The sequence below is a fragment of the Podarcis vaucheri genome (assembly GCF_965113315.1).
Source record: "Podarcis vaucheri genome assembly, chromosome: 8".
Classification (NCBI taxonomy): Eukaryota; Metazoa; Chordata; class Lepidosauria; order Squamata; family Lacertidae; genus Podarcis; species Podarcis vaucheri.
The window spans coordinates 95,518,615-95,537,794 of NC_138766.1; the positions used below are offsets into that span (position 1 = coordinate 95,518,615).

Consider the following 19,180-nt stretch of genomic DNA (forward strand, 5'->3'; position numbering starts at 1 on the left):
CCCCACTTCTGACTGCTCGAAAGGAGCTCCTGCTCGCCACCAGTGAAGCAGCAGGATCTCGGCCTGCCTTGGGTTGCCTGCCTGCCTGCCTGCCTGCCTGTTTGTCTGTCTGTCTGTGTGTTCCTGAGGTCTTGCTTGGGGCGCCTCGGTTCAGCCCACCTGAAGCTGGCTGGACACTGCTTGGAAAGCGGAGGCCTCCCAGTTCCCCACCCCCTTTGCGGGGCCACAGCCTGTGCAGACAGCAGAAGGGCCCAGCCTGGGGGCTCCAGAGCCTCCTGCAGCAGGCAGTGCCCAAAGGGGGCAGAAGTTGCCCTGGGCACCTCCTGAATCAAGCGAGGCAGGGGGTTGGGGTCAGATGCTGCCACCCCTTCAGCCCTCCATGACCTCTTTCCCTCTGCTCTCCCCCCACTCCAGTGAGCCAGGAGCAAGACGGACAGGCAACAGCCCAGGAGCCCCTTGGGGCGCATGACCCCTCGACTCCCAGCGCAACTCCCCCTCGGGAAGAGATGGGGCTCTGCAGCGGCGGCGGCAAGCGCAAACTCCGACCAACCCAGCACAACCTGGAAACTGCTGTCCCCACATAGTAGACTTGCCCTTGGGGGCTGTTAGAAACACCACCAAGCCAAGTGGGGGGTCCGCTCTGTGGACAGTGTGGTGATGTGGCCAGCAGGCTCCCAGGTGGGCCTGGACAGAACAAGCTCCCTGGCGCCTCAGCTGGCATCTTGTGGGCTGCGACTCCCCCTCCTCCTCACGCAGAAGGGCAGGTTGTGAGCAAACGGGGGCCGAAGAGAGCAGTGAGAGGGGCGGGGGGACCCATGCAGGGCATGTGTGCGTGTAAATATTGGGTGGGAGTGTGTGCGTGCGTGCGTGCGAGGGCGGGGGTGCCCGGGTGCTGCAGCTGCTTCAGGCTGACCACTGTTTGCAGAGGGCCCGGGCCCAGCTGACATTTGCCAAACAGCGAGGGGGCCACTTGGGAAACACCAGCTGTCCTGCCCCCTCCCTGGCAAAGGGTAGCAGAGGGACAGCACCCTTGTGCAGGATGGGGAGGGAGAGGGGGAGTTATTGCCAAGTGCTGCCATTTTCCTTCTCCTTCTGTAGAGCCTGGGAGGCCATCCATGCCGTGAGGGGGGCACGGGCGGAAATGGGCACTTCTGCCTCTTTAGCAAGGGCCGGAGGGAACGTTTGGGAGCTGCCTGGTGCTAGCAAATGTAGAGCAGCGTGGGAGCAAGAGTAGGAGCAGGCTAGTTTCATTAGGATGGAGTGAAGCAGATAGAAGGTACAGGTAAAAGGGGGGATTTGGTGGTTGGGGCGCAGGGAGAGGGGTAGTGCAGGGTAGGGCAAAGATGTTGGGGCACAGGTTGGCGGCCGAGGGTGCTCCAGCGAGGGCCAGGGCTGCTGCTTGCTCTGCCTGCTGGCTCCAGCCTCTTGGGCCCCTTTCAGAGAAGAGTGGCGCTGCCTGTGCGTGGCAGTGGCTTAGCCTTGCTCCTGGCTGGGTGGTGGTGAGCAGTGGGTGGCGCTGGCTGACGTGTGTGTGCTCATCACGTGTGCAAACTTGCCAGGCGGCCTCTGCCAAAGGACAAGATGCAGCAGCTCCTCATGCCAAAATCAGAGGGTCATTTTAACAGAACTTGTGTTTGTCTGCAGAGGGTGAGAGGGGAGGCTTCCCTCTGCCTGCCTCTCGAGCTGCATAGTGGCTGCTTCCACAGCAGCAGTTAGAGCTTTTTGATTTTAATCTAATTTTAGCATTTGCTTTTAATGAGCAATTTGGGAAGTGATCAGGCAGGGTTTCCGTGACTAACATACAACTTCTCTAGGTGCTGGGCTGTGGCATGTCTCTCTGTCTGTCTCCTCTCCCAGAACACTCCGAGGGAGATCAAGACTGTAACTAGTGACATTTGTACAACCAAAGAAATCTATTTTGTGGTTCAAGGACAATAAAGTTTACTTTACATTTTAGAAACGATGCTTCTCTCTTGAGCTGGCAGAGCCTTTCCCTCACTCACCTTGTGTTGTCCAAGTTGTTCAAGCCACTCCAAGGACTCGGGCTTTCATCCTGCTCTCACACTGACCAACCACAAGGGCAGGAGTGGGGCGTTTGTGGAAGGCTGCCTCTCTCTTGGGAAGTCCTGGGCCAAGTGAGTGAGTGCCAACCATGTCTGGTGTCTCCACCCCACACATTTCCCTCCCTTTCCTCTCTAGGCACACTCCCTAAATTTGTTCTAGGAGAGACCCATGCAGGGCCTGGTGCATTGATGTGTAGTAGAAATTCTCAAGAGGCACCTTTTCAAGGAAACCTTTATTTGCATTCAAGCCTGCCTGCCTGCTTGCAAGAGTCAAGGGAAATGAGTTGTGCTAAGAAAAGGCTTCATGGCAGAGGTGATCACTGGCCCCAAGGCTTTGGGATGTACTTTTCACAGGGCAAAGGGATGCTGGTGTGAGAAGGGGGCTCTCCGAAAGCCTCGCTTTCTAGGGGGGAAAACAAGCAAGTCTTAGTGAGGCTGCAGCCTGCTAAGGGCCGCAGCTTCACTTGGGGGGCAGCAGCACCTGCAGCCACTGGTGGGGGCTGGCAACCACTTGCCCCCTTGCTTTGAAGGTAGCAGCCAGCTCTTTGCAGAGAACCTGCAGGGTGCTGGGCCTACAAGATTCATTACAGGACACAAACCCGCTGCTCAGGTTTTCCTTTAATGTCCAGCACTGGATGAGGCTGCCTGCAGTGCATTGCCTACCGGGACAGGATGACCTGGATCGGAAGGAGCCGCTGCAGCATCTCTTCGGGAGGATGCTGCTGTTTAGTTACAATGAAGAGTTTGAATTTTTCTATTCGAGCTGCTTGAAACTCTGTCTCTGCATATTCAGGCCCATCTGTTGGCCTCCGTAGGGAGAGATACCTGCAAGATTGCAGACAGAGCAAGGCAAGAGTAAGTCTCATAGAAAGCGGCCCCTGTGCTGCTGGGGGGGCAGGGGGAAGAGGACCCTTGAGCTTCCACGCTGCCTCTTGGCTTCCTAAAGCAGGACCAGTGCTCTGGGCAATGAATATATTCGCTTGGTGGGGCTTGGGGGCATCTGCTCACGGAACGCAGGGCCATTAATTTCTGCCCAAAGCATCCTGCTCTTCATTTCTGTGCCACTTACTATACAACAAAAAGAGTACCATCTGCACCCAAGTGGGAGGTGGCAAAAAGCTATGACAAGTCTGGAATTTTGCAGGAATAAAAAATCTGGTAGAAACCCACAAAAGAATGAAGCTGCAAGAGCAGGTTGAAATAAATCTCCCATCTGTCCTGGGGTGGGGGGTTGGGACTTGCATGGCAGGCTGCCCAAAGCCTGGCTGGAGCATTAGAAGGGTCACGGGGGAAGCAAGTGCCCAGAATGGAGAAAGATGGGAATGAGAGAGAGAGTAGACTGAAGGAGGGGGGAGCAAGCACCCTCTTGGTAGGAGGCGGGGAGGCACTAAAGGTATTGAGAAAACCACTGGCTCTCTTGATTTGGGCACCCATTTGTCAGTTGACAGGACTGATGCTAAGAGTCGTCTGACAGTGGAGCAGACTCCCTTGGATGGTGGTGGGCTTTCCTTTCATGGAGGCTTTTAAACAGCGGTTGGAAGGTCAACTGTCCCACCTCTCATTCTGTAGGATCTTCTTGTCCAGCAGTGCCTCTGCCAAGCCTGCTTTAAGCCGTTCCAGCTGCTTCTTCACTGTGTCAAACATGTTCACCTCCATCATGTCAAAGACAAGGGGCTTCCCATATCTGGAGGAGACAGGAGAGGGCAAGTTTTTGCCTCTTGCTCAGTGGACCAGATGCCTTTGGATGCTACCTCACTCCTGCCACGGCTGTAGGTCATCAGGTGGCAGCAGCAGCAGTGCTTCTCTCCCCCAGGTGTTTTTGCCCAGGTGTGGGCAGCCTCTCTGCCCGGCATTTGGCTTGTGTCCCTACCGCAGAGAGCCCAGCAATGCCAGGCGAATGGTCTCCTCAGCCATGTCGCTGGGGTTCACCGTGTTCAGAAAGTTGGTGTCCCGATAGCGCAGGAAGATGGCTGCCTGCCCAGAAGGGTCAATGACCAGTGGCCACCTTATGGGGAGAAAGCACAAGAGGGAGCAAGTCTTCCACACTGCCCAGCAGCTGAAACTTCATGGGCAGGGGCCTCAGCAGCTGGGAAATGGGGGGAGGCCAAAGGGGGGGCCTTTCAGTGCAGGGGAGGGGAGGCTGTGGGAGATGCTGGCCAGGACCCCCAATGTCTAGTGAAAGTGCTTTCCCTTCAACTCACCGTCCATCTGCATGGATTTTCCCACCCACGTCTTTCAAGAGCACATCATCCAGCTCCTGCACAGAACACTTCAGGCCATGGAACTCTTCTGCTGACCCTGAAAAACCAGCACAACTCTGAGCACTGCTGCACTGTGGTCCTCACATGGCTCACTGCAGGCTCCAGACACCCCTTGATGCTCCAGCATCGACAGTAGCAAGGACCAAAGCAAAAAATGGATATTTCAAGGATCTTCAAAGATCCAAAGGGCTGCCAGATGAAAGATGGAGCAAGCTTGTTTTCTCCTGCTCCAGGTGGTAAGACCTGAACTAATGGATTCAAGTTACAAGAGATTCCAGCTAAATGTAGAAGAACTTTCAGCCCTTGGAGTGAGCGGACTCAGCTGCAGAGGTTTTAAAGCAGACGTTGCATGATCATGAGATTCTTGGATTGCACAGGGCTGGACCAGATGACCCTTTAGGTATTTTCCAACTCTCTATCTCTAGGATTCTATGAAAATAAAAATGCTGGTATCATAATGCCTTTATACCAATCTCTGGTGTGACTGCATGTGGAATGCTGTGTCCGGTTCTGGTCATCGCTCTTCACAAAGGATATTGTAGAATTGGAAAAGGTTCAGAAAAAGGCTGCAAAAATGATCAAGGGGGAGGGATGGAGCGACTCCCCTATGAAGAAAGGTTACAGTGCTTGGGACTTTTTAGTGAGTAAGAGGTGACATGCTAGAAAAGCATAAGATTATTCATGGTATGGATAAAACATAAAGTTTGTCTCCCTTTCTTTTTTTAAGTTTGTCTCCCTTTCTCAAAACATTAGAGCTCAGGGACATCCAACGAAGATATTGGAAGATTCCAGACAGATAAAAGGAAGGACTTCTTCACACAGCCCATAGTTGAACTATGGAACTCACTGCCTAAGGAGGCTTTAAAAGATTAGAAAATTTCTTGGCCAGGCGATCAATGGCTGGGAATGACAAGTGGGGAAAGTTGGTGCTCCAGTCCTGCTTGTGGACTTTGCTTGGGGGCATCTGCTGGGCCACTGAGACCAGGAGGCCAGACCAGATGGACCTGATTCGCCCCATTTGGCCTGATTCTGCTGAAGTGCTCTTCCAAAGTTCTTATGGGTTTACTCTGAGGCAAAGTTGCCCCTATCAGCTCCTTGGAACAGCAGGGCAATGCAAAGCACAAGATCTGGGCAGACCTCACTCTAACAGGCCTCACAGACTGGAAGAGAAAACAGTGGTTTAACAGTGGTTAAGAAAGTGAAATACCAGAGGTATTTTATACAACTATATACACAAGGGCCACAGAAAGAAACTGACGTAGATCGATTTTTGAAAACAAATGGATTACAAAAAAATCTCTCAAGAAAATAAATTAATGTTGAATTACAAAATAACTGAACAGGAGATAGAAGGTGCCATTCAGAATATGCAATTGGGTAAATCTCTAGGACCGGATGGACTGACTTTTGATACTACAGATCTTTAAAAGAATGGCTAGTACAACCTTTGAAAGAGGTCTGTAATGAAATAATGAAGGGGGAAAGGGCACCAGAGTCATGGAAAGAAGCATATATCACACTTGTACCGAAAATAGAGACTGAAAAGACGCAGCTTAAGAACTATCGCCCCATATCATTGCTTAATGTGGATTACAAAATTTTTGCAGATATTTTAGCTAAAGGACTAAAAAGAGTGTTAGTGGAAGAGATACATAAGGACCAAGCAGGCTTTCTCCCAGGAAGACATCTATCTGATAATGTGAGAAACATAATTAATATTTTAGAAAAATTACAAGTGAATATAAACACTAAGGCAGTTTTAATCTTTGTGGACGCGGAGAAAGCCTTTGACAACATTTCTTGGATTTTTATGAAAAAAAACTTACAGGGTATGGGGGTAGGCCAAGGCTCGGAAAATGGTATAAGTGCAATATATTCTGAACTGGCGGAAATGACTGGCAGAATCCGAGACCAGGGAGAAGAGTCGGTGGAAGAAGATTGGAAAAAGTTTAAAGACTATTTACAGAAATATTGTAAAATTAATGAATGTTAGAATGATGTTGGATAGAAATTAAGTGGTTTTTAGCTGTAATACTATAAGGGAATATGAAAAATGGATTACTAATAGGTAAAAATTTAATGTTACAATATTTTAAGATTAAAGACTAGGATAAACAAAGAGGGGAAGGATTTGCTGAACTAACAAACTGAACTGGAATACAAAAAAAGGGAGGCGCAAAGAGGTCTGGGAAATAAGCTAATGAAAAATAAGTAATGGAAAGATTGAGTTGTTTTTAACTGTTTTTTATTTTGTATTTTTCTTTCTTTTTTCTTTTTTCATTTTGTAATATCTCAAAAATTTTAATAAATATCTTCTAAAAAAAAATAAGCTAATGAAAGATAAGTTATGGGAAGATGTGTTGTACTTTTCTTTTTTGCTTTGTTAATGGATTTTATTTTTTCTTGTTTTTTCTCTTATTTATTTTTTTTTCCTTTATTGTGATGTATTGTTTATGTCTAAAAAGGTGTTTTCTGCTTTTTCTTTCTGTAACTTTTAAAACTTTAATAAATATTATTTTAAAAAAGAAAAGAAAAGAAAGCCATCAGAGGCCTTTCCCAACACAAAGAAAACGGCCATCTGGAGCATCCCAGTTCTTGGATTGCAGGGGCTTGGTGCAGATGACCCTCAGGGACATTTCCAATTCTACAATTCTCTTGACTCTATGACTGGATCAGACTGGGAAGCGGCAGTTCTTCTCCCCTCCCAGAAGAATTGTTCTCAACCGCCCATATGCTGGCACTGGACCACAAGCTTAACCTGAGTCAAGAGTGTGACGCAGCAGCAAAAAAAAAGCTAGCACTACTCTGGGCTGCATCAACCGAAGTCTAGTGTTCAGATCAAGGGAAGCAATAGTCCCACTCTATTCTGCCTTGGTCAGACTAGACCTGGAATACTGTGTCCAGTTCTCGGCGCCACAATTTAAGAAGGATGTTGACAAGCTGGAAAGGGTGCAGAGAAGGGTGACCAAGATGATCAAGGGTCTGGAAACTAAGCCTTATGAGGAGCAGTTGAAGGAGCTGGGTATGTTTAGCCTGGAAAAGAGGAGACTGGGAGGAGATATCTCAAGGTCTATAACAGGGAAGAGGGAGCAATCTTGTTTTCTCCTGCTCCGGAGGGTAGGACTCAACCCAATGGCTTCAAGTTACAAGAAAGGAGATTCCAACCACACATTCGGAAAAAACTTTCTCACAGTAAGAGCTGTTCAGCAGTGGAACAGACTCCCACGAGAGGTGGTGGACTCTCCTTCCTTGGAGGTTTTTAAGCAGAGGTTGGATGGCCATCTGTCATTGGTGCTTTAGCTGAGATTCCTGCACTGCAAGGGTTGGACTAGATGACGCTTGGGTCCCCTCCAACTTTATGATTGTATGACCTCTGATTGCTTGAGAAGGAGCCTCATGCCTTTTGCTCACTTTGTCCTTCAGGGTGTGGGAGCGATAGGCAGGACTTTTCTGTAGACCCGTCTCTCCCAGGAACAAGTCCAGCATTTCACTACACAGGACTGACCTTCCTGCATCTGCTCCCGCAGCTTCAGCCGGGCCAGGGAGACCTTCTCCTCAGCATCTTCGGCAGCCGCGCGCAGCCTCTGCACCAGGGATTCTGCGTCTGCAATAGCCTGTTGCAGAAACAGGTTGTCAGAGAAGCCCTCGTTGTGCTGAGCGTGGCTGGCCTTGCCCTGTGGGAACCGGCCTCCGGGTGCCCAGCAGAGCCTCCTCTCCCTCAGGGTGGCCTGCAGCGGATGCCAGGCAGGAATCTTCTCAGGCACACCTTCTGCAGGCCAAGCAGTGCTCCCTCCACCAGCTTATGGGTTGCTCAACAGCACACAGCCAAGGTGCCAGGCCAAGGAACAGGAAGCCCTCGACCCCAGCTGCACAGAAGGCAGAGAGCTCAGGCTCTCCTACCCACTTGGAGGCCAGCCTCATTGGTGGGCAAGGGCATGGCTCTGTGAGAGAGAAGCCTCCCTGCTCAGAGAGGCTACAGGAAGGTGGTGCTCACATGGAGGGTGATCTCCGCGTTGTCCATCTGCTTCCGCTGGCACTTGTCGTGCTCTGTGATCCTCCGGTTCAGCTCGCAGTAGGCCTGCTGCAGCTGCAAAGAAGATGAGCAGGCCCAGCCCTTGGCAAGTGGGGAGGGAGGAACGAGGACACCCACACAGCTGGGGCTGCGGGAGGGCCCAGCCTTGGGTGGCTTCTCCCCATAGCGGGGAGGGCCAGGGCCCTGCTGCACAGCCCCCTCATGGCTCAAGGAGAGGGCATGAAATCCACCCCAGCGCCAGCAGGTGCCAAGGCAGGCAAGACCCCAGAGGGCCTTCTGGGAAGGAAGACCATAGAGACAAGGGGATGGCCGCATAGAGCTTCTTGGCTCCCACCTCCTTGCTGCATCTCTCATGCTCCTTGGCCAGCTGCTCTACCTCCTCTGTCATCCTGGGGAGGGGAAAGAGGAGTCAGAGGCTGCAGAGACCCTCTTCAAGGAGTTGCCTCTCCTTCCCTACCAGCATGGAATGGGGTTGGACTAAATAGCCCTTAAGGACCTCTTCCAACTACAATTCTATCATTGTAATTGCTGGCAATATACATTTAATTCCCTTGATCTTTCTCCTTCTGTTAAGGAAACTTTTATCAATTAATAGTATTATAAAAAAGAAAACAACAGAGTAAGCACGTAACAAATTTAACAAGAAAAGGATTTTTCTCCAAGTGTTTGTTGCAATAAGCAAGTCATTCTTGAAGAAAGTGTAACCATTCAGTCAAAATTAAATGTAAAATCGTAGCATGAATTGCCTAAACAAAGTAAGTACTCTCTTTCCTTCTATTAAGAAAACCAGAAGATCTGAAGCAGCTGGCACGGCCATGTGACCTGTCTGAGGAGAAATGGCAGCAGGAGCAGGTGGGGGATCCAGCGGAGGGCAACTGCAGCCTCCTCCTGAGAGCAGCCACTCAATGACTCATGGTAGTCACTGGTCATAGTAACAGTTGGCAAGGGGGAGAGCCTCCCTGCACCAGCCACCGCCTTCTGCCCTCCTCCTGCTCCCTCTTGCCCTGGCCCAAGGTGGGGGAGGGGGAGGGCTCTGCCCCCAGAACCTCCTTCCCCATTGGCAGGCAGGGGCATCTCCAGCTCCCATGGGGCAGGGGCCCTGGTGGGCTCTGGCATGTGCTGGCAGTGAGAAGGGGCCAGCAGGCTGCAGGACAGACTCCCTTCGCTGCCACTCCCCAGGTGCTTTAGCAAACTCTTTCCTCCCTCTCAATCCTAAAGCCCAGCAAGGGCTTTCCATGAAGCTGAATGTGGGAGGCGGAGGACACACCAAAGGAAAGACAACTTCTTCAAGTAGTTTATAAAGAAACACCAGATGTAGTGATGGCCGCCAACTTGGGTTGGAGACACATGAATGGTGAATAAGGTTGCCTGTGGTCTAATCCATCAGCAGCTTGCTCAAGCCCCCTCCCTGCCTGATACAGGACACCATGAGCTTGCCCCCCCCCTCGAGTCTACTGACTGAGCTGTCCCTGGAATCCAACTGGCTCCACTGGGGTTGTTTTTTGTGGGGTCACCTTCCAGGCTGGGCCAGCACCTAGTGGCTCCAGGTGACAGCAGGTGAGCCGTACAATGGCTGCAGTGGGAGGGGGGGGTGCCAGTGGGTGCCTTTGCAAAAGCTCCTACAGCTTGATCCTGCCCTGAGCCCGGAAGAGCAGCTGCCCACAAGCAGCAACTGGCAGGGCTCACCGTCGGGTCTCTGCTTCTTTCTGCTTCTTGTCCTGCTGCGCCCTTCGCTGCTCTTCCGCCTCCATCTTCTGGAGCATGGACTCTGTCAGGCTGATGTCCCAGGAGTTCAGCACAGCCACCAAGCTGTCCAGGGAAGCAATCTTGGGAGAGACAAAAGGGCTGTGGGCTTGAAATGCCCATCCAAGCCACCAGGCCTGGCATGCAGTGAGAAGGGCACTCTCGCTCTCACCCTTGCTCTCCTCTCTCTCCATGGCTTCTTTGGGGACACCAGCTCCCCTTCTCTTTAAGTTACTTTGCTCTCTTGCCAGGTGGCCTGGTGGAAACAGCTTACCTGGAGCTCAAGGCCAAGGAGAAGAGCAGCTGCTGGGGGAGGCGGCTGGGGTTGGTACCTGCTCTGGGGTGTTGCCATCATCAGCATAGAGTCGAGGGTCAGCCCCGTGCTGGAGAAGCAGCTCCACTGCTGCCAGGTGGCCCGCAAAGGCAGCACGATACAAAGGAGTCCGGTTAAAAGCGCCCTTAAAAATAAAGGGGGCTGAAGATCAAACAGGGTTTCCAGAAGGGAAGCATCCGCAGGCGGCACATTCATGCCACTAACAATCTCTTTACAGTACACTCCAACAGTTCTCTAATTCTGTCAGTGCAGGAAAAGCATCTGAGAACTTTTTACTCTTTAAAAAATGAGTTCTGGTTGCCTCTGGAATGGGGGAGAATTGGACTTGCAATATACCATCTGCTAGAACGGCAGTTATTGGCTGCCTGTTACCAAGGAGTGAATCTTCAGCACAGGCTGAAGACACGGACGTCCACTGCCTCCCTTGTGCATTCTGGCTGGATGGTGAGAAGAGACTAGATGGATTCCCTGTGAGCTTCCATCCCAGGCTCTTCGAGGACATCAGAGGAGGGTCTTTCACCACTTGCTCTGCCCTTGCTCTTCCAGCACAGCATGGCCCCTCAGGGCTGCAGAGGTGGAGTCTCCTCCTATTGCCAGAGGTGCTCTGGCTCACCCTCGGACTGACTCAGAGGCCCTGTAATATTTATTTTAATTCTTGGTTTACAAATATTTCTATGCCACCAGGAAAAGCCAAGGGTGAGAGAGAAGAGTTTTACGTTGATGCCTCCATGCCGATGCTTTTGATGCCTGGCCAGGGGCGGGAGCTGCCACACCGAAGACGCAGCTCTGAGCAGACCAAAGGGAAACCTCCCAATCCAGGAACAGCCGCAGCTGTCACAGGGCCATGCTGTCAGAAGGTGCTCCTAGCACCTGAATCCACTTCTGCCTCCAGGGACAAAGATGGAGACAGACCTGTCCTCCGCCTACATAGCTGCTCCTCCAGAGAGTGTGACTCCATCCACAACAGGCAACAGTCATATTTCCCAGACCCAGGAAGTGGTCAAAGACAACAGCATGGAGGACAAGGCTATCTGTGGCTACTAGGTACGGTGGAGGCTTTGCTCTGCCCCCCCCCCCCGGCTGCTGGATCAGGCCAAAGGCCCATCTATGTTCTCAGAGTAGCCAACCAGACACCTCTTTTGGGAAGCCCCCATGCTGTGTGGAGACCTTTCCTTTCATCTGTCCAGCAGGCAGGCTCTTCAGCCACAAGCAAGAGGTCTCCTCCCCAAACTAACAAGGCACAAAGAAGGCGCAGGGAGCTCCGTGGGGGAGCAACCAGGTACACAGAGACTGATGCAGGGATTGCGGCAACCATCCAGGCTTCCATTGCCCAGGATGACCCACCTGCCTCCCAATCCACACCTTCCTATGTCCAAAGGCAATTCAACAGGTGCAGCGCCTCCTGCCTCCCCAACACTTTCCCATCCTGGCAAGGACAGGACTCCACACACCACCAACCCTACCACACTCACACACACAGGGGAAAAATCTGAGCTGTCTCCAAGCCCTTATTCATCAGTTTATTCCTAATTTCAAGCTGCTTAGAGGAAGAATTATAGATATGCAGCAATATATTTTATTTATTAATTGAATTTGTATACCGCTCTTCATCTGAATATAGCATATGTTATATTCACAACATAAAAATAAAATGAGAACACAAAATAAAACCAACCAACAACCCCTTCCCACAAGCACATTTAAAAGGCCACAGTCTGCCAGGGCCTGGTTAAGAAGAATCGTTTTTGCCTGGCGCCCAAAGATATGCAATGAAGGCGCCAGGTGATCCTCCCCACAGCCTGGCTGTTCCTGATAAGTCATTACCCACAATGCTATTTTATCTGACCTTATCTGTCCAGGGTTTGGTCCGTCAAGTGACATTACACATGGGACTACAGAACCCTTGGCCTTTGGCCCATCAGGTTACAAAAAAACATCTTGTTTAACAGTGAAATCCCTCAGCATGGGCTAAATACACAGAGAGAAGGGGGAGACAGAAAGAAAGAAAGCAAGACTCCTTCACATTATTAATTTGCCACGCAGAAAGTCCAGCAGCACACTTGGCTCCAGCAAACTGAGTTTTGGTTGCTGTGGCCCCAACCCTGTGGGGTGCAAAGCTGCCTCCCCAGGACTCTGCCCCCTCTTTCCCTTGCTGGTTGCTGAAGAGCCAGTTTGAAGACCAGGCTGTGACCCTCTTAGGTATGCTGGCTGCCTCACCTGCACACCAGTTGCCAAGCCAGAGACACAAGAGAGGTGAGCCAGTGACACTTGTGGCACCAGCCTTGCTGGCAACCCCAGGGGAGGGGGGGTTGAGGTGCTGGCCCACCACCCTTCACGTCAACTGCAAAGAGCCTCCAGGAAAGCAGGCGGCTGGTCAGGGACACGGAATCACTCTGCCCCCCCAAGCACCACCTTGGCTCTGGCTCAAGGCCACAACGCCTTTCACCCTGCTTCTCACCCGGCTGTTGGGGTTGGCTCCGTTCTCTATCAGCATCCGGATGGCGTCAGGGTGGCCCCCTCCAGAAGCCTCAGAGAGGGGCGTGTTGCCGTTGGCGTCAGTGCAGTCCACCATGTTGAGGCGATGTTGGAGGCGCAGAGCCTTGCCCCTCTCGTCTGTCCCCAGGCCGCTCTTGGTGTCCAGGTCTGCCACCTTGAGAAACCAAATCTGTGGGTCACAGTGGGGAAGGGACATGGCGATTCTGCACTGCGCCGCTGCAGAGCAGGAAAGGGGGCCCGTGGCATGCAGGGAGCAAGCATGGCACCAACCTGGGCCATCCTCCCGGCCCACCCGCACCTGCCACCTCCAAGCGTCTCACCAGCAAAACGTCCCTGGCAGCACCTCCCTTTGCCTCCTGTGCAATCCATCCCCACACACTCAGGCAGTGGCCCCCAACCTCAGTGGCTTTTCAGAAAGAACACAAGAGCTGGCAAAACAAGCCCCACGCAGAGAGCAGGCCAAAAGAAGAAACTAAAGGAAGCTCTGCCATGCTGTGTTGGTGGAGACGGGAAACAGGACATGCTGAGCTTGGTAGGCTCACCTGGGCCCAATCCAGGAAGGCAGCTCTTACACTCTAGCAATCTGGTCCTTTTCCCACTCCCTGCTTTGTTTCTCTGAGCAAAGCCATGGCATGGCTTTTACACATTTTTGGTGCTGAATAAACCTTGCAGCAACAACAGCAACAACTCCCCTGTGCCTTACTCCCTCACACATAAATTCTGGCTGCAAAGCTTGAACCTGCAGCTTAGAAAAGGCACAAAGAAGTCTCCAACTCGGTGTAGTGACCTTCTGGAGTTGTGCTATGAAGCTGCTGCTGACTCTGATGGGCTGAGCTGCTGTGGCAGCACAGAAGGTTCAGTTGCTCAGGGAACCTGGCTGTTGGACTGGTACAAAAACCTCCCATGTGGGCAGACATCAGGGCCGCAAATTGTCTGGAGTCAGGGCTGAACACAGTGAGGCCCAGATTACTGACAACACCTAATTAGTCAGGGTGGTAAAACTAGTAATGTGCCAAAATCTGCCCTTCAATTTCTCAAATGTTTTCCTTCTCTGCTAGAGAGGCTTCTATTTTTCTGCCTCACTCTCAGGGCACTTTAGATTTTCAGTGGATGCAGTGAGATTACCTTATTGTTGCAAGTTGGCTGAGGGTGGCCCAGGGGTCCTCACCCCCAGTAAACACTACTTCCGCACTCTGCAGGCCTTTCCTTCTGATATGAACAAGCCCTGAGGGGGAAGTGACCTCATGGTGTCTCTGCGGAGCCTTCACTGAAACAAGGGCATGTGGGAAGGCTGCAGAGTGCAGGTCCCGGGGTGGGGTGCGGGGAGAGGATTTGTGGAAGAAGAGAGAAACAATCAGAACAACTCCTGCCCAAAAAACACCTGGCTGCTACTTGGTACTTTGAGGAGCACCAGAATACGAAACAGGGCGGACGAAGCCTGGAGCCAAGTGGCACAAGTCTCACTTTGAAGCTGACCAAACACTGGTAAGAACAAACAATCGTGTCTACCATGTGGCAGTGCAGGCTGCGAAAAAGGCTCATTTTGCAGCTCACATGGTTTCATCCGGGAGCCGGCTGGCAAACTTATTTTGGACGGTGCAGAGGTTACTGACTCCCAGTGCAAGAGCAGAACCTCTGGATTCCCCAAGGCGCCCTGTGAGCAACCGGCTATGCACTTTGAGTATAAAGTTGAGGGTGAGCTTGACTCCAGCGGAAGTACCCCGTGCTGCTACCGAGGTTATTTTGTGCAGTCAGTTTCACCTGATGCAGTCTCTGTGCCTTCCTTGAAGCCACCCCCGCTCTGTCCAAAGTGCACATGTGGTCCCTCTGTCCTCATTTTGAGACTCTAATTTGCCTGCACAGGCCATGAGATCAGGCGCTGCCAGGCAAACAGCTCAGAAGCCACAAGCCGAGGGTAGGGCTGAGTGGTTCTGACTACAGCGAGGCCTTGCCCACCTCCTTCAGGACGGCCTTCATCTCTTCCACGTCTCCATCAAAGGCCGCTTCCAACATCCGCTTCCTCCTCTGCTGCTCCTCCCGCTGCTTCTTCTTCTCTTCCTCCTCTTTCCTTCTCTCCCGCTCAGCTTCCTCTCGCTCCCTCTTCACCAGCGCAGCAAAGGCCTAGGACAGAAGCCCATGGAGCCAACAGGCCAAGTCACGGGGAGGCAAAACAGAGGAAGGCTTTCCACACTGATGGGCAGCGGAAGAGCATCAAGAAGAATGCAAAGCACGGGGAGGCCACAGTAAGATCCGGAGGACTTTAGCCTGAGCTCCAAGCCACAGAGATGTTTCCCCAGCAACCACCCTCACAAGCGAGCCCTGGGCTGGATTTTCTGTCTCGTCTACAATGCCTTCATGTTGATGATGTCTGTCCCAGCTTCCCTTCCCCCTGGAGGGGGATTCTCTCATGTTCCCAAAGCCAAGTGTCACCTCACCTCTCTCTGGAGGTGGTCCATTAACTCATTGTACTCCTGTCGCTCTTGCAATCGCCTCGCTCTCTCACGACATGCCAAGATGCGGCGGAAGGCACTCTGCAACGTGAGCGCAGCCTTTGCTTCACGCGTCAGCTCTGAGGGCAGAAAGCAGAAGTGTAGGGCCATAAAAGGGAATCCCAAGGGATTTGCTGGTGGTTTAGGTCCTAGGAGGTGATGGCACTTGTGGGATAGGGATAGGAGGCTCTGCAGGTGAAGGTTCCCCACATACAGTCTATTGTCTTGCCTTACCTCAGTCCTGCTTTACAGCCACACCAGCGAAGGACTTTTGCGGCACTGAGCCAGAGAGGTACTTCAGCCTTGTAAATGAGCTTCCAAATGCTACTAGCCTGGAGGCTGGCAAAAGAGGGGGGGGGGCAATTCCATATCTCTGGAGCCTGGGCCCACAGGAGGGAGGGGGCAGGCCTCCCCTCCCCTCCCAGCCAGCCAGCTCGCAGCAGGCATGAGCTCTCACACAGAGCTACAGTTACCAGGCAAGGGCATAGGTACAAGGCTGAGCTACTTGCTCCTTTTCTCTGCTTCTTCAACTCTGGTGAAAAAAACTGAGGGGAACCTACTTACAAACCTCCTACAGAGAAAAGAAGTTCTACACAACATGAAAAGGTCAGTCCAAGTAACATTTTTTGCTGGTCAACGCAGATTGGAGGAGGAGATGGCAGCAGGGTGTTCCCCTCAAACAGGTATTGTGAATGCAGAGATCTGGAGCCTTTCCAGACTCTGGTTGTTTCTGGAGTCGATCTGGCCTCGTTTCTGACTTCTTAGGATGACATTGTTGGAATTAGTGCTGTTATGTTTAAATTTGTTTTTTCGGCTGTATATCATTCTGGCACATTCATTTTTTGAGGCACCTAACTCGTAAATAAAACATAACCCTCATCGTTTTCACAAGAAAGTAACAAACTTTAGTGCTGCTCCTGCTCCTCATTCCCCTGTGAGGGGTTTTGCTTTTAATGGCTGCCTATGAACTGTGGGAAAATGATTGCTTGTACATGAAAGCATGAGCAAAGTTCTTATTGTTGCAGGGTGATTTCATAGCTAGAAGCATCCTTGGAGCATGAACAGCGCGTGAACAGCTCGTGCTGTCCTATATGATTGGCTAACGTAGCATGGCCTGATGCTCGAACGGTCTAGGACGAAGGTCCTTATCTGCTGGCTGACAACAAATTGCTTGCTTGTATTTTGTATCTTTCTGATTTCACACAATAAAAGCTGTGCTGCATTAGCCCTAGGAGCAGCCATATTTCGGAACCTATCATGGTGTGAGACTGATTTTTCTTTGGATGCCGAGCTGCAACTCGACAATTGGTGCCCCGTGTGACTGCCTTCGGACTTCACGTTGTTTTTCATTATTCAGCACTCACCAACACGTCGTTCATCCACGTAGTGGATCCCTGGTGAGTGCTCCCGTGTGATTTCTTTTGGATTCATTGCTGATATGCTTAAAGCCTGCCAGTCAGTGGGCACTGCTAGCCACAGCCTGCTAGCCACGGCCTTGTCCTCCACCGTGTCCCAAATTCCTGCAAAGGCTACAACCTGTTGGATTGACAGTGGCTAAGGAAAGAATCCAGCGGACTTTACGCATTACGTACCTGGGACACAAGCTGACACCATCTGCAGCCATTCCAGTTACGCCTCACACGGGGCACCAATTGTCGAGTTGCAGCTCGGCATCCAAAGAAAAATCAGTCTCACACCATGATAGGTTCCGAAATATGGCTGCTCCTAGGGCTAATGCAGCACAGCTTTTATTGTGTGAAATCAGAAAGATACAAAATACAAGCAAGCAATTTGTTGTCAGCCAGCAGATAAGGACCTTCGTCCTAGACCGTTCGAGCATCAGGCCATGCTACGTTAGCCAATCATATAGGACAGCACGAGCTGTTCACGCGCTGTTCATGCTCCAAGGATGCTTCTAGCTATGAAATCACCCTGCAACAATAAGAACTTTGCTCATGCTTTCATGTACAAGCAATCATTTTCCCACAATGAACACATCAAATAAATGGGCTGAGCCCAACAGCTGCATTTGCTCTTCACTATTCCTTGTCCCCCTTCCTCTGCCATCCCTCCAGGTGTGTGTGGGGGGGGGGTCAGAGCCTGCCTCATTTTTGTTCTTGCTTAACAGCTCTCCATGAAGTGCCACAAACAGTGGTGGGGCTGACTGTGGGAATAAGCCAGCCTGCCTACAAGGGGTCGGGCTCAGAAGAAAATCTTGCACCAAACCTGTTCAAGAGAGTCTCTGCTCTCCTCCCCCGCCGTATTTCACCACCATTAAGTCCCTGCCACAAAGGCCTTGCAGACCCCCCCCCCCGATTAGCTTCTGCTGTGCCGCTGCCTACCTTTGGGATGGCTGCTCAGGGACACTTCTTGGGGTCTGGTGCTGTTGCTTGGTAGGGCAGCATCTTTTCCATCAATTGTGGGCCCCGAGCCAGCGGGAAAATAAAAGAGAAACCAAATTCAAAAAATGCTAATTGTCACCAGGGTAGCTAGTGCTGCAGAAGACAGAATCCTGCCTTAACAGATTGGGGAACTCGGGCCAAGCTAAGAAAATGAACTTCAACAGGCGCAAATACGAGGTTCTGCACTTAGGCAAGAGGAACCACAAAATACATTTGAGCTGCCCTGAATATATTATATATAGCATAGTACATTTTGTATACTCCTCATGACAAGCAGAAATCCCCTTGCTCCACACCCTGGACTGTGCAGTGGATCCTCACAGCTGGCTCTGCAGCAGGGCCTCAGCCCTGCCTTCCTCCTCCCCATGGGGACTATACCTGCCTTCACAGGGACCCCCTTTGCTGGAGCTGCCGGCTTTGCCCCTTTCCGAAGTGGAGGCTTTCCTGCTGCCGCCGCCTTCTTGGCACTCATCCCCCTGGAAAGAGAAGAGCAACAAGGTCAGCAGAGAGGAAGAGGGGCCTCAGCGAAAGCCAAGGCGGCCCGACCCGTCCTGAGCACACAGGTCATGTGTTCTTGTAGAAAGGCTCGGTCCTTTCAGAAGAGTCAAGCTTTTTATACCAAGGTGCATCATTAGTAAAATCTCCAGGAAACTTGGGCAAAGCTGAAGCAAAGCAAGTCTTTTGGATCTTGTTTCATCTTAATTTGGCACCGAAGCGGGAAGGTCTAAACAGGAAGTCCGCCTTCCGCTTTTGTAAAGAGATTGAAGCAAAGACATTGCAAGCTAAAGTCTGGAAAGTCGTTTGTAAAGGACAGACGCTTTGGGGAAGTTCATTGACTGTGAATAAAACGTTTTTTTGACAGATAGTTAAAAAAGAGAAACATATTGATTCCAATGTTTCCTTTTGCATTTAAAAGGAACAAAATATCTGAAAAACGAAAGGAATTTTGTTGCTCTATCTGCTTTTAGAAAGACAGATGCAAACAGAAATTGTTTCCTCTAGAGGGAGCTTGTGAAACTGTTGCTGGAGTCGACCTGGGGAATTCTACAGCTGTAGAGATTAAAGATCATGAGAACCAGACATTGACCTTGAACAAGAATGTGCCCAGAAGAAGCCTTAGTGCTTGCTTTTTGCAAGACAAGCGCTTTATTGGAACAGCTACATGAGAAGATGGATTTGATGACTGTTGCAGTTGGCAGTTTTGGACAGACAGTGAATGCCTATATAGAAACCACTCAGGAACCAACCCAGGAATTTGCTTTGACAGGGCAAGTTGTGCAGAAGACAAAGGAGGAGGTTGTTGCTGAACCTCAAGTAATAGAAATGGAGAGAGCTGCGGCCTTGCAGGAACATAGGTTG

General features: G+C 51.2%; 2 protein-coding genes across 5 annotated transcripts in view; one reads left to right on the top strand and one right to left on the bottom strand.

Annotated features, from left to right (window-relative positions):
• Positions 1 to 1,960, top strand: part of SCRIB (scribble planar cell polarity protein) — a 51,677-nt gene extending 49,717 nt beyond the window's left edge. The window contains exon 44 of the mRNA XM_082235460.1: positions 415 to 1,960. Coding sequence (XP_082091586.1) covers positions 415 to 584 — 170 coding nt within the window. The 3' untranslated portion in view covers positions 585 to 1,960. The remainder of the gene's footprint in view (positions 1 to 414) is intronic.
• Positions 1,961 to 2,281: 321 nt separating this feature from the next.
• On the bottom strand, positions 2,282 to 18,515 carry IQANK1 (IQ motif and ankyrin repeat containing 1). 4 transcript variants are annotated; one of them, XM_082235676.1, is made up of 15 exons: positions 18,200 to 18,514; positions 17,762 to 17,824; positions 15,366 to 15,499; positions 14,887 to 15,051; positions 12,893 to 13,099; positions 10,433 to 10,558; positions 10,044 to 10,183; positions 8,692 to 8,746; positions 8,319 to 8,411; positions 7,830 to 7,938; positions 4,265 to 4,361; positions 3,934 to 4,068; positions 3,619 to 3,747; positions 2,727 to 2,888; positions 2,282 to 2,466 (listed from the first exon to the last, which is right to left on the bottom strand). In XM_082235676.1, the coding sequence occupies exons 1-15, from the start codon at positions 18,291 to 18,293 to the stop codon at positions 2,412 to 2,414; spliced, it is 1,764 nt and encodes a 587-aa protein (XP_082091802.1). In that variant the 5' UTR covers positions 18,294 to 18,514; the 3' UTR covers positions 2,282 to 2,411. The 4 variants fall into 4 exon arrangements, with proteins under 4 accessions (XP_082091802.1, XP_082091803.1, XP_082091805.1 ...); XM_082235677.1 differs by having other exon boundaries at positions 12,893 to 13,084; positions 18,200 to 18,512; XM_082235679.1 differs by lacking the exon at positions 3,934 to 4,068 and having other exon boundaries at positions 12,893 to 13,084; positions 18,200 to 18,515.
• Positions 18,516 to 19,180: the final 665 nt, after the last annotated feature.

What these genes read in the sequence shown, in the direction of transcription:
- IQANK1 (XM_082235676.1), bottom strand. Translation starts at nt 18,293, where the DNA reads ATGAGTGCCAAGAAGGCGGCGGCAGCAGGAAAGCCTCCACTTCGGAAA. An exon ending in GCATTGCTGGGCTCTCTGCG is followed by an intron (nt 3,748 to 3,933) that starts GTAGGGACACAA and finishes TGTCTCCTCCAG; the next exon opens with ATATGGGAAGCCCCTTGTCT. An exon ending in AAGATCCTACAGAATGAGAG is followed by an intron (nt 2,889 to 3,618) that starts GTGGGACAGTTG and finishes GCAATCTTGCAG; the next exon opens with GTATCTCTCCCTACGGAGGC.